This window comes from the organism of the source record quoted next, unplaced genomic scaffold (assembly GCF_019419815.1).
Source record: "Pyrus x bretschneideri cultivar Hongxiangsu unplaced genomic scaffold, Pyrus_bretschneideri_v1 Contig22, whole genome shotgun sequence".
NCBI lineage: Eukaryota > Viridiplantae > Streptophyta > Magnoliopsida > Rosales > Rosaceae > Pyrus > Pyrus x bretschneideri.
Window position 1 is genome coordinate 5,554,489 of NW_025999524.1, and position 15,888 is coordinate 5,570,376.

At 35.4% G+C, this 15,888-nt stretch overlaps 4 protein-coding genes across 5 annotated transcripts; 1 reads left to right on the top strand and 3 right to left on the bottom strand.

The window, feature by feature from the left end:
- Nucleotides 1–23: 23 nt before the first annotated feature.
- Nucleotides 24–2,768, top strand: LOC103943112. Of its 2 annotated transcripts, XM_048585335.1 has the most exons (8): nt 24–135; nt 280–547; nt 654–729; nt 1,003–1,075; nt 1,353–1,448; nt 1,648–1,698; nt 1,771–2,136; nt 2,250–2,768. In XM_048585335.1, the coding sequence occupies exons 2-8, from the start codon at nt 349–351 to the stop codon at nt 2,574–2,576; spliced, it is 1,188 nt and encodes a 395-aa protein (XP_048441292.1). In that variant the 5' UTR covers nt 24–135; nt 280–348; the 3' UTR covers nt 2,577–2,768. The 2 variants fall into 2 exon arrangements, with proteins under 2 accessions (XP_048441292.1, XP_009351590.1); XM_009353315.3 differs by lacking the exon at nt 24–135 and having other exon boundaries at nt 156–547.
- Nucleotides 2,769–3,919: 1,151 nt separating this feature from the next.
- LOC103943113 (purple acid phosphatase 3) lies at nt 3,920–7,223 on the bottom strand. Its single transcript, XM_009353317.3, is given in 8 exon segments — nt 3,920–4,229; nt 4,231–4,278; nt 4,438–4,505; nt 4,619–4,747; nt 5,102–5,229; nt 5,328–5,435; nt 5,537–5,693; nt 6,918–7,223. Coding segments are annotated over 8 exon segments (1,005 nt in total). The 5' UTR covers nt 7,119–7,223; the 3' UTR covers nt 3,920–4,063.
- A 2,199-nt stretch (nt 7,224–9,422) lies between these two features.
- LOC103943114 (purple acid phosphatase 17-like) lies at nt 9,423–11,247 on the bottom strand. Its single transcript, XM_009353318.3, has 6 exons — nt 10,767–11,247; nt 10,562–10,669; nt 10,344–10,468; nt 10,089–10,217; nt 9,893–9,960; nt 9,423–9,791 (listed from the first exon to the last, which is right to left on the bottom strand). The coding sequence occupies exons 1-6, from the start codon at nt 11,146–11,148 to the stop codon at nt 9,578–9,580; spliced, it is 1,026 nt and encodes a 341-aa protein (XP_009351593.3). The 5' UTR covers nt 11,149–11,247; the 3' UTR covers nt 9,423–9,577.
- Nucleotides 11,248–11,558: 311 nt separating this feature from the next.
- On the bottom strand, nt 11,559–13,778 carry LOC103943115 (annexin D5). The gene is made up of 6 exons (XM_009353319.2): nt 13,651–13,778; nt 13,118–13,263; nt 12,807–13,025; nt 12,475–12,690; nt 12,290–12,379; nt 11,559–12,204 (listed from the first exon to the last, which is right to left on the bottom strand). Exons 1-6 carry the CDS (start codon nt 13,724–13,726, stop codon nt 12,001–12,003), a joined length of 951 nt encoding a protein of 316 aa, XP_009351594.1. The 5' UTR covers nt 13,727–13,778; the 3' UTR covers nt 11,559–12,000.
- Nucleotides 13,779–15,888: the final 2,110 nt, after the last annotated feature.

A 15,888-nucleotide genomic window follows, 5' to 3' on the forward strand; every position in this document is an offset into this window, starting at 1 on the left:
TTGGATTAGTTCACATCAGAGGGATCCAAAACCAAAAAACTCGAGGATGTGAATTTAAAGTTGTAACTAACTTGGATTAGTTCACATCAGAGGGATCCAAAACCAAAAAAACTCTCCGCTTTACGAGGTTGAGAGGTACGTATATCGGATGCAGTCTTATTCTTGGATTAGTTCAGATCAGATTGTTGAGAAAAAAACAACTGCTTTCGAATGTTGTCGACACTTCAAATTTTCATTTTTCTAGTAGTATATTGTAACTATGGTAAAAGTTAGGTGCAGTTAGAAACTCTTGTTCATCCCAGTCAATTTGTTGCGTCGTCTGTTTACACCCAGTAGCGGAGAACTGAGATGGGAGAGGCAGAAGAAGGCGATCGCCGCCGCCTCATCCTCCACAACTTCCTTTCCCTCCAAGAATGCAAGGAGCTGGAGTTCATCCACAGGAGCAACTGCACGGTTGGCTACAGACCCAATGTTTTCTCGACCACTCTCTCGCACCTCATCGCCACCAATTCCGCCCACCTCATCATCCCCTTCGTCCCCGTCAGAGGTACAATCATCTGCCCCTCTTTTCAATTTCCCGTTTTCTTTTTCTTCATCCAATTAGGGTTTAGGGTTTTTGAAATTGGGTTTTTTCATATTTGGCTGACACGCAGAGAGATTGAAGGAGAAGGTTGAGGAGTTCTTTGGGTGCCAGTTTGAACTCTTCGTTGAATTCACCGGTTTGATCAGGTGAAAAAGTTACCTGCTTTATTATCAAAATTCCCCATAAACTATCGCAAAAGTATCATTTCCCCCCCTACTTTAGGCTTAATTTCATTCCCTACATATCTCACATTTTTCCATTTCGTCAGTTTCGTCGATAGACTGTTAACTTTGGTATTGACATCGTATCAATAATATCGATGACATATTGACGATTTATTGAGTATGATGTAATCAAAAGTTGGCTCCAGAGCATGCTGGGATGATTTCTCATTTATTGTTCCGGTCTTTGTTCCTCAGCTGGAGTAGAGGAGCAAGCATTGGGTGGCATAGTGATGACAACCGGCCCTATCTCAAACAGCGTCACTTTGCGGTGTGTATTCAACCTTGTGAAGGATGTTCATGTTAAAACATAAATGTTGTTCTTTGTCAAGTGCAGTATGATAACAATTTTCATTCAACTCATTACTAATGCTGATGAATCTTTTGAATGGTTTCTCTTGATTGTTTTTTCTCAAATTGGCTGTTGCAAGCTCCATTGCTTTAACCTCTCCTTAACCACACGCTACGTTTTTTTATGCTGTTGCAATCGTTTGTAATTTCTTATATAGTCATTCTGCTGATGGTTTTCCTAATTTTGTTTGTAAAAGGCAGTCTGTTATTTAAACAATTACGTGGATGATTTCAAAGGTGGACTTTTTCACTTCCAGGATGGCAATCCAGAAACTATTGTTCCATCACGTGGGGTAAGTGACTGGAGCTCTTGAGATTTTCCAGTTTCTTTATACAGTATGTGCATGGGAATATAGGGGTGAGATTTACAAACATCTCAAATGCATATCCATAATGGGGGAAAAAACAATTCGATAAAGGTTTATTAGTTGCCGTAATTTCCAGTCAATTTCAACATTTGATCACAATTCGTTAGTTTATCGTATTTGTCAGGATGTTGTGATATACACAGCTGACAGCCGCAACACTCACTCCGTTGATGAGGTAGATTCAATTCTCTCTCTCATGCTAAAACATCATTTGAGAGATTCTTTTCTGATGCTAATCATTTGACAGATTACTGATGGTGAAAGACTCACACTGGCATTATGGTTCAGTCGTGATGCTACCTATGATGAGGATGCTAAACTTATATCCCTTCTCTCACAGAGTCTGTTGCATGATAATGTTCCTAAATTGTGTCTACCTATGCCAGCATCTAGGAATATGTACTGGTTTTCACCCGATCAAGCTTCTTCTGATCACCAGTTGGGTTTTGATATATGCTGGGCAAGACTGCATATTCTTGGATACGATCTACTTTTCCGTGAAGACAAGAGCCACTGTTCAAATATTGCCGAGTTACTGATGGAGCCACTGCGATTAGCAAGGGGAGATGAGTTGTTTGACCACGAGTTCATCAACATCTTGCATGCATTGCAGGTATTCAAACCAACACGGTCTGTCATATTCTGTTGGTATATAGTGTGATGAAATGTAAATTTAAAGAATTCATTCAGTAAACACATTTAACCTGCTTTCATTATATGTAACAGATTGTGCAATTCCACTGTTGGAAAGCTCCTGGTCTTGAATCTGCCAAATTTGGTACGAGCAAGGTGGTACGCTTGTCCCAATCACAGAGGGAAAGAATTCTTCATATCAAATCTTCATTTGTGAAAGATCTTCATCTGCTAGAGTCTGTTTTCAGCGACGTGGCATGCCCTGAGAGTTTGCAAAATTCCTTTAACTGGGCTGATTTTTCAGTTGCAGTCACTCTCTGGGAAGATTATTCGCGCAAGTTACATAAAGAACTGGTAATGAGCTTTCCACACTGGAGAACGCATCATTCTATATTTTATGTATCATTCGATGAAAAGTAGTTCTTTCGTTGTATTTGTTAACTGATTGCAGACCTTGGTGTCGTGGCCAAGGCCAATGGCGTCGTGGCCAAGGCCATGTGCCTCCATCCCCGTAGTTTAAACTAGAAAGAATTTTTACTGCAATTATCGAAATTTTTGTATAACAGGTATGTTTACGACGCCTTATACACAGTAAATTTTATTTTCCAATAACTTAACTAGCAGAGTTACTATTTTAAGAATAGGTGAATGTTCTGTGAGTGGCTGAGTCGATCTCTTTGGAGAGGCTCCATTTGTGCAAAACAGTGCCAGAGTCATCATAGTACGCAACGGCAGCAGTGGCCTTGGTCATTTGAAACGACATAAAGCCTTGGCCGTCGTAAATTCGTAATACAACTTCAACTCCTCTGGACTCCACGACTTTATCTCACCTTTCCATGCCTTTCATCCACCTCCACTTGTAAGGAACTGAATTTGACTCCATGGTTAACCAATTAAACCAAATTAGTTTGTGATTACGTATGTAATACCAAGTTAATATCGAGTTTTTGTGTGTACAAATGTACCTATTGGAATCACTGATGTCCGTTCAAAATTGACTCTATTTGCTTGAAGAAAAGTGGGAACGAATATAAAAAGTAGAAACAAACAAGCGATACTAGGAGAGAAGAAAATTAGACAGAACCTCGAGTGCAAAAATTATGGCATTGTTTAGGAAGTACTAGGTTACCTTAAGGATTAGGAGAAGTTGGATTCCACATCGATTGTCACTTCAAATAGTATACCATTGTTATACAAAAATACGATCTCCGTAACAATTTCGTTTATTTTTTTTTATCTTTTTTCAGCACAAAAGGGGATAACTGGTTCTAACTCACCATAAATGAACAGCTTAATTACTTATATACTTTGGTACACCACCTTCAGCATCAATCGTCCTTTTACGTTAAACCATTCCTTTCAATTGCTCATATTTTCATTTATTTTCCAATTGTTGTAGTTCATACTTAGTAACAAAAGGAAAGTGAACTTTCCCCATCAAACTTCCCGTATAATTCCGCTTCCTACACCCTTGTCTCTGGGTGCCTAGGTATTCACCGCAAACTTTTCCTCGTTTGAACTTCGTCTTTAACTTTATTTAAGGCTATGTCACATCCCTAAGGTGCTCCCCCTGGATTGGACCTATTCTGATTCTGAATTATCTGTAGCTACGGCTATTCATCTCAATTACATTAGCTAGGTTTTCATGGACTTGCCGGAGATTTTTTCGCCGTTCAAAATGGTAGGCTACTTTAAGGGAAAGGAGGAACCGATCAGTTTTACAATCAATAATATGTAACTATGTTTAAGTAGATCAGCTGGAATGATTAAGCAAATTAAGTTCCATTAACGACATAATTATCCAGACATAGGCACTTATAATTTTACCTCTTTTTACCTGCATTACAAATAATATAGCAGACTAAGAACCATACACAGATTGCGTATACTTCTACATGTCCACCTCTTTACATGAAAGAGTAATGCTGCTTTGATGTCCCCCATTTGTGCAAGACATTGCCAAAAACATCGTAGAATGCAATATCCAATTCGGTTTGAGTGATCTGCACTGACATGAAACCCTGCCCATCGTAATACAACTTCATTTCGCTTGGACTGTAAGGGCTAACTTCAGCCCCTCCATGCCTTTGAACCACCACCACTTGTTAGAAATTGAAGTGGGCTGCACAGCAATGCTTCAAATTAGTTTCCATGCATAAAAGTTTAAGTTTTATACTAACATATACAACAATAATTTTATTTAGATACATAAAATTGATACATTGCTGATACTTTTGAAAGTTGAAAATATTAAAATTAAAGAGTTACAAAATACCAGTACCTGTCGGGACTGCTTATGTGTTCTAAGCAATGGTCGTGGCCATTGATGTAAAGATCGACATTGTTTTCCTGAAAATTTGACATTGTTGAGAAATAAACGAGAAGCAAAAATAAAAACAAGAGGGAAAAGGCGAGCGTTTTGTTTTTCGTTTCTAGTTTTACTTTAGCATGATCAGTCGTACCAGAAGAATCGGGAGAAGCTGCGTTACAAGCTCCTTGGTTTCACCATGATATCCAGCGGTTCTAATCGTGTGGTGACCAACCACAATCTTCCACTTTGCAGTAGAATCTTTTAAGGCTGAATCCACATCCTTCCACGGGCCAAAAATTAAAATTATTAAATTACAGAGAACATCTCTAATTTATATGGACAATTGCATGCAGCTCATTTTTGGGGTTTCTAAAAAATGTTTGAAAATATTTTAAATTAAATTAAGGATAAAGATGCTAGCCAGATTTCTCCCATCAAATTCTAAGGATCTGAAGATCTAGGCCTTTAAAATTTGATGCAACAGCTACAATTATTATCACTTTTAGAAGGACTCCCTGTTTGTAACTGTTGAATCAAATTTTAAGAATTGAGATTTTAAGAATCCGAATTTCTGGATCCTTAGGATTTTGTGGGATGAGGCCCCGCTAGGATCTCTGTTTTGACGAGAAAGTACCTTGAGAAGATTTGATAGGTAATCATTTCGAGGTAATATGCCACTCCAGTCATAGACGGACTCCTCTGGATGAGTGAAGTATTTATCAACAAAGGGAGTTGTATCCACAAAGAAAAACTCCACAATTTCTGTCAAAACAGACAAATAATTTAACAGACAAATAAATCTTCTGTTTATGTCATAATTAAATATTGATAACAGTTAAGTAGTACGGCCTTATCCTTACCGGCGTCAACTATGAAGGATCTCAAGCAAAGCCATTTGCTATCCAATTCCGTAAGGACAGGACTCAACTGTGCCTCAACATCACCTCTATAATCATGATTACCAAGAACTGCAATACAATTATTAAACAAAGACAAAACATGAAATCTTTTTAACAAAATCCTTATTGGTTTAAAAGTGAATATATAATTAGGGTTTGGGAAAGCATACCACTGTACCACGGCTTTTGCAAGCTTGGTGCCGTGTAGATTTTGCTAAAGGAGTCTTCAAATTGTGGATCATAGATGCCCGTCAATCCATTGTCGTAAAAATTATCGCCGGTGGATATTACAAAGTCAATATCCAACTTCTCTCCAACTATTCCCATCTAGAAATCAAATGCACGAAATTGGTTCCTAAAGTTAAATCAACACAATAATACAATTACGTGTATATATGTACATACTTGAATGAAAAAAAAAAAAAAAAGATTAAAATTTTAAATTAAATTTGTAAATTAAATAATGTATCATTAATAGAAATAAATACATTAATAATTACTTACTTAATAATTTAATCATTCAAAATCCACGTTATCTAATTTACAAAATTTAATTTATAAATTTAGATTCTCTATCGTTACTAGTGAAAACATTAAAGTATCAAACATTTTGGTGTGTCCAATCAAATCCAATATCTTTCATCATTTTGTGTCAGAGTTTGATTGGTTTTAAAGTAGACAAAGCATGGTGTTTATTTTTGGTCAATGACAAATCATGGTGTTTGGGCTCCGTAAGCCACAATATAAAGAACTTGTCCTATATAGTATCAAGAAGGAGGGCCACTCCTGCATTATACATGCACTGCCGATGTATGATCACGAAATGGAACCAATTCTAGAGATTAAAGAACAGGAAGAAAACAAAATGAAGGTAGACGATAGCAAAATAATAATTAACTAGATACTAATACAAATTATTTGATAACAGAAGTAAGAGGGTTCATGACACATGTTGTCATTGAATGTGTGTAAGGTTTTTCATTTCTCACATGAAGATATATGGTGTTACATATTATGTTAGAATTAAAATTTCATTCAAAACCAATTGTTATTCGTGAAGATGCCTGAAAACAATTAAATACTATGATAAAGATTCTAATAAGCGAATGAGACAACATATAATTCGTGAAGATGTCCGAAAACAATTAAACACTAAGACAAATAAGTTTAAGAACATTATTATTAGTATGACATATATCACTAGAATTAGAGCCCGTCTAACTTATCTAACTCATCATCATTCATTTAGGTCATGACAATGGATGAAGAGCCTTTCAACATTACATGACAGTTTGGAAAAGCTTAAATTTTCCGATATCGGAATAGTAGTACAATAGTCAATGGGTAGCTGTGATTCTGACATATATTGAGATTGATAAATTTTATTCGAACAAAGTAACTAATTAAGCTAGCTCCCACACCCATTGAACTTCTGACAGCTGTATATACTTTCCTTGCACTTAATTTATATACTTTCCTTACACTTAATTAATTATTGTTTACTTGGCGCAGAAATCAAGTATTTGAAATTTAGAAGGAAGTACTATATACCTGATTAGCAACTTGAGATTGGTTGTAGGCTCCTCTTCTTCCCCAATCTCCCAGAACCAAAAGGCTGAGAGATCCATCGGCTTTCACTGCGTGCGGGAATCGTTGTAGCTCCGCTGTAGAAGATGTAAAAGATGACAAGGTGCATAGAGCTATTAAAGCAGGAAACAGAATACTTGACCTAATCATGGTCTTGTTTTGCATATCTAGCAGCTAGATGGAAACAAAGGGAAGAGTAGAGGAAGGGTGAGCAAAGCAAGGAAAGCTATCTATAATTATGGTTGACGAGTTGGGTTAATGTTGCATACTAAATTACAAATTAATTAACATGAATAACAAAGAATTTAAAAAGCATTTTTATTTTTATTTTTTATTTTTGGGTTAAGGAATTTAAAAGGCTTTGGATAATCGATCGTGGGATGTTACTGGCCCGGCCCCCGGGTTTAACCTATTATCCTCCTGGAATGTTACTGCCCCAGGTTCAACCTTCATTCTCTATGTTTTTATTTTTTATTTTTATTTTTTTGCTGTAGGGTTGATGGAATTAGTAATATATTAGATACTAGTACCATAGGTTTCCTTGTCTCATACGGTTTGTATTTCTAATTGAGTAATGTCATGTAAACCAAAATTTTTAATCATGTGATCTATCACCAATAGAAAATAGAAAAAATTGTAGAAATGTTCCTCAACTTTAACTCAATCGGAGCACTGGTCCCTCAACTGAAAATCCATGACCATTGATCCTTAACTTATCAAAACATGCAGTTATTGTCATTTTTGTCGACTCCATTTCCATCAAAATTCCGTCAAAATGAGTCATGTTGGAAGGATCATTACTACAATTGAGTTAAAATTGAGAGATCATTATTCCAATTGGGTTAAAATTGAGGGATCATTTCTCCAATTGAGTTAAAGTTGAGGGATCATTGCTACAATTTTTCTCTTTTGGTTTTCCATATATACTCTTTGATTTAGCCTCACGTGTGTGGTACGTGACTTATTTTGATGAAGATTTTAACAGAGTTGAAGAAAATGACATAACTACATGTTTTGATGAGTTAAGGGACCAATGGTCACATATTTTTAGTTGAGGGACCATTACTCCAATTGGGTTAAATTGAGGGACCATTGCTACAATTTCATCTAGGAAATAAGTAAGTTAATCAATACTAATTTTAATTCAATTATCAACAATGACGTCATATTGTTTAACAAATTTAGTCTAAAAATTTGGTCTTTAAAATATTACACTGTATGATTACCTAGCTTTTTTAGATCACGGAATATCATAAGGGTTAGTTACGAATATGGAATTATATATATTAGAAATGACCCGAAGTTTCAAGGAAACGTGAGTTTATAAGATGCGCACAAGGCGTAATATGCATGCAAAATGAATGACGTAGACATCCACAATATATGGAAAATGAATCTTTATTTTCTTAACTGCATCCACAAGTCCACCTTTAATTTGTCAAAAGTAACAAAACGTAAGTTTTCAAAAAAAAAAAAAAAAAAAAAAAAAAAAAGGTAACAAAACGTATAGTGTTTGCACTGCAAATTGACTGAAACCAACCAAATTTGATTGAAAGCAAACAAACCGCACAACGAAAAATCTTTTGTCCCTAACACGAAATGATGTATAATGCCGATCACAACAGTATGTAGTACTAATTCTTTGAATCAAAGAATGAAGTTGGCACGAGAAGAAGTAGGCTCATGCCGTAAAAGTTAGGGTTTTCATTGATCTTTGCCTGAAAGTGATCAAACAGCCTAATCCGTTTGGATGCTTTGTGAATAATTTGAGATAAGAAAGCTAGCTATATACGGATCTCAACTTCTGGAAAATCCCCACCAAACGATATATATCTTCACTTTGCTCATCTATGCAACTTAGCTTATCCAACAAAAAAGAATTTAATATACATAGTGGCAACCCCAGCTAGCCAAGTTCTTACCTGTCTCGGGACCTACATGTCATGTTCCCATATCTAATTATTTTTGTGCATGTATGGGGATATTTTGGATTATTAGATGAGAATGAAGGCACTGATATTGGTATGATGGTTAATCAACTTATTATTATGTCATTTGTGATCATACGGTATATAAGTATGTGTTACTTTTTAATCTTTGATTAAATATGGAGGAATCAAAAGCAATAGAAATTGTTCGATCGATTAAGCTGTAGTGTTTCCTTGCAAAGTATCCTCATCATATCGTTCCAGTGCATACATGTGCATGCCTATCCAAATTAATCTGAGAAAGCCACACGTTCCATATCCAAAGGTCCCCGACAGAGACTAGCGACCGGCGACCATATCCAGTTATACCATGAACGACTGATCGATTGAATGATCATTCTATCTTTTATTTTTTTTATTTTTTATTATGTACAAGCATTGAATCCACAATTATGAATGAGATTTATGAAGATATATATATATATATATATATATATATATATATATGCGCGTTAATTTTTAGTATAGAGAATCACCAACTTCTAATTTATTAATTAATTAATTTACAAACTGAGCTAGTTGGCTTATAATTTTCTTCGCATATTGATAAGAATTTATTTGTGTGTATTACACTATACACACAAATTTTGGTGCCTAAATGTCAATAGCTACGGTGCACACAAATAATGAATTGAATTACATGGTCGAGTGAAGCTGCTTAGAAGCCTTCCATGTATACAAAACCCTGCCTAAAACATCATAGAATGCAATTTCAGCATCCGATCCAGCCAGCTTCACGGACATGAAACCTTGACCATCATAGTAGAATTTCATGGCTCGATTGTTGTATCTCTTAGTATCACCCCTCCATGCTTTTGAACCTGCCCCACTTGTTAAATACTGAATCGGGCTGCACGCAAGGGATTAATCACAATCCCATAAACTAATTAGTGAAATGTATTAGATAATTTATGTACAAATACGTAATAGGGTTTTTGACGTTTTAATTACTTATCGAGGCTAGTAATGTGCTCCAAACAATGATCATGTCCATTCATGTACATATCAACATTATAAACCTGAAATCATCACCACCAAAATCAGACTATTAATTCTAACTAACTATGGAGAAATACAAATTATTATCTAGAAGTTTTTTTTCTTCCTGTTTTACTAGATATAATATTATGATGAACAAATTAATTACCTTAAGCATTGGTAAAAGGAGACTTATGAGCTCCGGAGTGTCGCCATGATGCCCAGCACTTCTGATTGCATGGTGACCAACCACTATCTTCCACTTTGCACTTGATTTATTCAATGCTTGTTTCAAATCCTTATTACAGCACAACATATATGGTCACCAAAATTTAATCTTCGTCAAGCTTCTTGAGTTTCACAATATGACCAGTAAATTAAAAATCTATGTACAACATACATATATTTTTTCAATAGTAGTTACCTGTAGAAGGTCAGCGAGGTAAGTTGCCCGCGGAGACACGCCTCGCCAATCATAATTGTGGTCTTTGTCGACCAAGTATTTGTTCACAAATGGAGTGGAGTCCACAAAAAATAATTCCGCAATTCCTACAAAATTTATACGGAAAAAAATACATAAATACCAAGAAGTAATTAAAAACATATATAGTAAGATGGTTTATGTGGTGTTAATTGATTAACCTGCATTAACAATAAAGGATCTCTGGCAAAACCATCGACTATCGATCTTTTGGAGGGCAGGGCTTAATTGTGCCTCAGTATTACCCCTATAATCATGATTTCCTAAAACTGCACGCAAATATTTAATCTTTCAACATATGAGAAAATTAGAGAGAAAGGGAGAGATATATTTTATTTTTTACTATTAATTTTGGTGATGACTTACCACTATACCACTGTTTTTGCAAGCTCTTAGCTGTGTAAATATTTTTAAAGGACTCTAAAAATGCTGGATCATTTACATTTTTCAATCCATCGCCGTAAAAATTATCCCCAGTGGATACGACAAAATCTATATCTAATTGCTCTCCAATCCTTCCCATCTGTAGAGCAACTTTGGATTGGTTATATAACCCTCTTCTGCCCCAATCTCCAATCACCAAAAAGCTAAGCGACCCATCATCTCTTTTTGTTGCGTGTTCCAATCTCTGAAGCTCTGCAAAAGAAGTGGAAACAGCTAAAGAAGAAATAATAGCAATGCAGAACACCAACACCAGATGAAGGCGTGAAGCAAATGGGGGTTTTGCCATGGCTGAGCTGCTAACCATGGCTTTTCTGGGAGACGGGGGTTAATTAGGATGCAATTAGCACGATAAAGTTTTAAAGGGGAAGGGAGATTAAGAGCAGGAAGGTATAGATTAACGAAGAAAAAATATTAGGGTAAGAAAATTTTGTCGGATATCTAGCTAGCTGATGTGGTTGTATTTAAAGATGGTATTCAGCTTTAAATACATGTTTTAATTAGATCCATAACAAACATAATGTGGCATGCCAGTTTTCGAGGAACTCAACTATTGAGGAAGCAAATGGTTGATAATCGTTTAGGTTCAAATTTGGGAACATTATATATAATGACTTGCCCACGCAAGCGATGGATATAAGCAGAGAGACTGCAAGTTGCTTGAGCATGTTTTTATAATATAATTAATTGCTCAGGATATATATTGCCAAATTTGAACCTAAATGATTATCACTGTTAATGGCTTTACAATATAATGTGGCATGTGTGTTTTATTTGGGTTTACCTTTTTATGTATGCAATGTCAACTTACGAGTTGATCAGCATATAAAACATTAACACTGATATAGTAGTAGTGTAACATTGTTAATTGTGTTAATTGCGTAAACATCGTGCCATATTCATGTATGAATTTCAAGTCACATAGTTTGTCGCGTCCAAAATTGTCACTCCAATGTAGTTTTTTTTTTTTTCTTTAGATAATAAGAGGAGATATCACCCCTACCTATCTTTACTTTGAACCTACACTAAACAAGAAGCAAATTTCAGAGTATTTTGGAGCTCTATGCATTCAAGTTTCATTCAGGTAAAACCAGCCAACCCTGCAGGCATAAAGACCAATGACTTGCTCCTTAGGCAAGTGGCAGAGTAGGTAAATTGTCTAAGGATTGTTGCCTAACAGAGAAAGAAGAAAGGTCCTATAATTTCCGGAGGTATCTGAATGAACTGCATCATGCAATGATTTTCCATATTTGTTCCGATATTCTGACTTTATGTACTGCATATCAAACTCGGCCCTTGTCACAATTACCCTTATCAGTGTGGGATCATCTGTTCCCAAACCCTTCATTGCTTTCCGCAAAACCTGCATTAAACTTGAAGCTTTCACTTAATAATCAAGATTTAACTAATGAACATTTTAGAAATGTAGTAAGATATATGGTAAGTACCCTTGCGAAATACTTGCCAGGATGGTCAGCACATCGCAAAATAGTCAAAAGTGCATGAGAAAAGGACCCAGATGTTTCCTTTTTTACTGCCTGTGTGACAAGTAATTAAATAGTTAGTTTAAAATTTAATTAGGTAGGTGCTTTATTATGATTAATTTATAAATCAGATTAGTTTGAGGAGGTACCTTTTCCAAAGAATGACCATACATACTTTGGTAAGCAGAGCAAATAGCAACCAAATGTGCCCTGCTTCTTTCGCTAAATATTTGTATGAAAACCTTCTCATCAGTTCCCAATTTCTTCTCTCCGGCCTTGTACAGCGCTTCAGCATCCGTCTTTACTATCCCTTGATCATATTCAGGACCTTCATACCGCGGTACCTTAACATATGCTACCAGCAACTGCACATCACAAAAATGCATGTTTATTATCTGTATCGTAACTGTCTGCCTGTCACACTGAAAATTTACTTGTGAAATGTATTTAATTATGTCCAATTATGTCCAATAATGTGGACCTTTCTGTGATCTCCGGAGGATATTTTCTTAGCAAGGTCAGTTTCAAGATCAACACCAAAGCTTGAGAAATAAATTTGTTTGAATTGTCGCATCTGGGAGGGAGTACGAGAACAAATCACTTCAGTGGCACCTTTAAGATCAACATCTCCCTCCAAAGCATGGTGTACTACGTTGGCATCCCGCATTGCCAGATCCGGCATCCACATTAAAACTGCTTTCTGCAGATCAAATATTCATAACTTCAAGAAATTATTCAAAATTAATAATTCTTAATTCATGGTTACGTCCAAATTAATCATTGTAATTATACCTTGAGATGTCCACTAAGCTCTGAGGACAAACGCTTGTTTAGGTCTTCAGAGTAGGTGGCCTTGTATTCCTTTTCGATGGCAGCGCGCTGCATTCCATTCCTGTGCGCTAGAATGTTGATTACTGCTGCTGTGTCGCACCCAAATCCTTGAAACAAAAGGAATTAAACAACAGTAATTAAAAAAATGATCATGTTTCTAGCTATGCTGAAATGAAACTCGATCGAAAGCCAACTAAGGTTAGCCCAGTGGTGAGGCTGGGAGTAGAGTGATGGGTATGACGTAGGAGTACGTTAGATCTAGAGTTCGAAACCCGCCAATGTAGCAAAAAGAAAATAAAACTCGATCGATCCCTCACATAAACCAGTTCAATAAGGATTTATTAATTCTCGTCAATTTAGCAATCAAAACAGGTTCTATGCACAAATTAAAGAACAAGAGTACCTACATGCGCATAAACATGCATGCATGCATAGAAAAGAAAAAGGGAAAGAAAACAAAATTAGGGTTTAGAAAATAAGAGAAGCGATCACACCTTTGAAGGCACGGTAAAGGTGGAGAGCATCATCACGGGGCGAAGGTGGCACCGGTGGTACAATCACAGATGCCATTCTTTTGTTTCGTTTTTTTCTCTGTTTCTGGTCGTAATATATGAATTAGTTTCTTGCACAAGTTTAATTAAGCAGGGGTAGCTAATTGAATGCTGAAAAGAGAGTCAGATCAGTTGAGTATTAAAGATACACAGCCCACCACCACCACCACCTTCTTTAGTTCATAGTTTTTTCAGCTAAATTTATTCACAACTCCCTTTTTGTAGGTTACTAAGTAAATTCAGAAAGAAACTCGTCCATGTGTTGAGCAAAAAAAGTGGAAACTTCTACATTTGTAATTCATGCAACTACTCTAAACCCTAAATCTTTCTCGTGATATCCACTTAATAAACGCACACATTGACCTTTTCATTTTTTTTATCTAATATAGCATAGATCATATTCTCTTTTTTCTTTCTCACTCTCACTTAGATTCTGAAATTGAAAGCATTTGTATTTTTATTAAAAAAAATTCATGTGCTTCTTGTAGACACGCTTTTATTGAAATTACTTGTAAGCATAAGGTCAGGTTTTTTTTTTTTTTTTTTTTTTTTTGAAGCATTTTTTTCCCTTAAAAAGAAATCAAACGGGCTTGATATCATACAATTTTTGCATGGATTAGCCCACGTTGAGCCCATTGTGGCCTATACCAAAGAATCGACAATCATCCCACTTTTATTTGAACTCCCATTCCCAAGTCCCAACAGAGAAAAATGAGTGATTGACCCAAAAAAAAATTAAGAAATAAAATCCAGGATAATTTAAATTAATGGATTAAAACCATTAATATTTGCAATTTTTTTTTTTTGTGGGCTGAAAAAAACTAATATATAGTTTGTATATGATTAAAATTCTTGAAAATCTCAAATCCATCATCAGGCCAGCAGGCCTCAGTATTCCCTTGTGACAAATGTCAATAAGGTAAAATCTACAGTAATCAATACTTAATAGATAACCTTAAGTCTTCCCTTGTGTCAATAAAATGAAGTTCTAGTTGAGTTTGTGTCAACAGTACTTGTGTCACATACTTGATGATATCTCATATATATTCTACAAAGATTCACAAAGCACTGTAGTCCCTGTTATGATCCACAAACAATTCATTTCTGGGCATAAATATTTATATTCCTGCTTTAGGTTGACGTACTGTTTGAGAAGGAAAGTAATATATATAAACGTGAACCAATAAGCGTTGAATATTGTTGAAATAAACAACCTATATTTTTTTCGGCTAAAAGTTCAAGGGGAGGGGGAGATTATCTTAACTACAGTCAAGGCATACCACAAGTTTCTTTACGGACTTTTAGATAAAGTCTTAGCATTTTTTTTTATTCTTAGAGATCATTAAACAAGAAGGATTGTCAGCAGTGGAACTCGAACCTAGATTTTAGTTTAGTAAAAAAAATGGTTCTTACCACCTCAATAAACTCTCTTTGACCATAGACAACGTCTAATTATACATTAAACAATCAATTATATAGAATAACGCTGAAAATTGGAAGAAAACGCGTATGCATGAAAAACTTGATAACCAATTTCGTGGACGTTAGTGTGAATAAATTTACCACAATTAATTAATGGTCAAAACCAAGTAAACATCCAAAATCAAGTATTAAAATATAATTAAGTTGCAGCCAATCAAAGACGTTGAAAACTAATAAAAAGATAAAATGACTGTCAAGTCCCAGTGGTCCTCAAATCTATACCATAAATATCAACATGTATGCATCATGGATGATGCTTAATTTTTAGAAAGTGGAATTAAGTTATTTAAAGTCGAACAAATTAGCATTCAAGGTTAGTTAACCGACACCACGTCATCACTTAAAGTAACTGTTTAGCTAGAAAGTACTTAGCATCGACCAATCATCTTCAATCTGCGGCATATTTTTTTTAACTCTCATTTGATTTGCTAGGTTTCCTAAGTAATGAGTCCTTCCCTCTAGCAAGTTGCAGGATTTGTTTAAGAACATGTTTGTTAAATTAATTGCATCTTAATCTTCATTAATCTTGTTAATCTTGATACAGATATAATATGTGCGATACGTCTACCTAATTAATATATACTCTGTGCACTAATTTTCAAATTAGTGTTTAGTTTTATATTAGTCATCCCATTAATTATGTGATCCGTTCAAATACGCAATGGCAAAGTATTGGATAGACGGCAAATTCAGAGCCAA

What these genes read in the sequence shown, in the direction of transcription:
- LOC103943112 (XM_048585335.1), top strand. Translation starts at nt 349, where the DNA reads ATGGGAGAGGCAGAAGAAGGCGATCGCCGCCGCCTCATCCTCCACAAC. An exon ending in TCAAACAGCGTCACTTTGCG is followed by an intron (nt 1,076 to 1,352) that starts GTGTGTATTCAA and finishes TGTTTGTAAAAG; the next exon opens with GCAGTCTGTTATTTAAACAA. An exon ending in ACACTCACTCCGTTGATGAG is followed by an intron (nt 1,699 to 1,770) that starts GTAGATTCAATT and finishes ATCATTTGACAG; the next exon opens with ATTACTGATGGTGAAAGACT.
- LOC103943114 (XM_009353318.3), bottom strand. Translation starts at nt 11,148, where the DNA reads ATGGTTAGCAGCTCAGCCATGGCAAAACCCCCATTTGCTTCACGCCTT. An exon ending in ATCCTTTATTGTTAATGCAG is followed by an intron (nt 10,469 to 10,561) that starts GTTAATCAATTA and finishes TAAATTTTGTAG; the next exon opens with GAATTGCGGAATTATTTTTT. An exon ending in CACATTACTAGCCTCGATAA is followed by an intron (nt 9,792 to 9,892) that starts GTAATTAAAACG and finishes CCTTGCGTGCAG; the next exon opens with CCCGATTCAGTATTTAACAA.
- LOC103943115 (XM_009353319.2), bottom strand. Translation starts at nt 13,726, where the DNA reads ATGGCATCTGTGATTGTACCACCGGTGCCACCTTCGCCCCGTGATGAT. An exon ending in CCTTTACCGTGCCTTCAAAG is followed by an intron (nt 13,264 to 13,650) that starts GTGTGATCGCTT and finishes TTTTGTTTCAAG; the next exon opens with GATTTGGGTGCGACACAGCA. An exon ending in CCTCCGGAGATCACAGAAAG is followed by an intron (nt 12,691 to 12,806) that starts GTCCACATTATT and finishes TGTGATGTGCAG; the next exon opens with TTGCTGGTAGCATATGTTAA.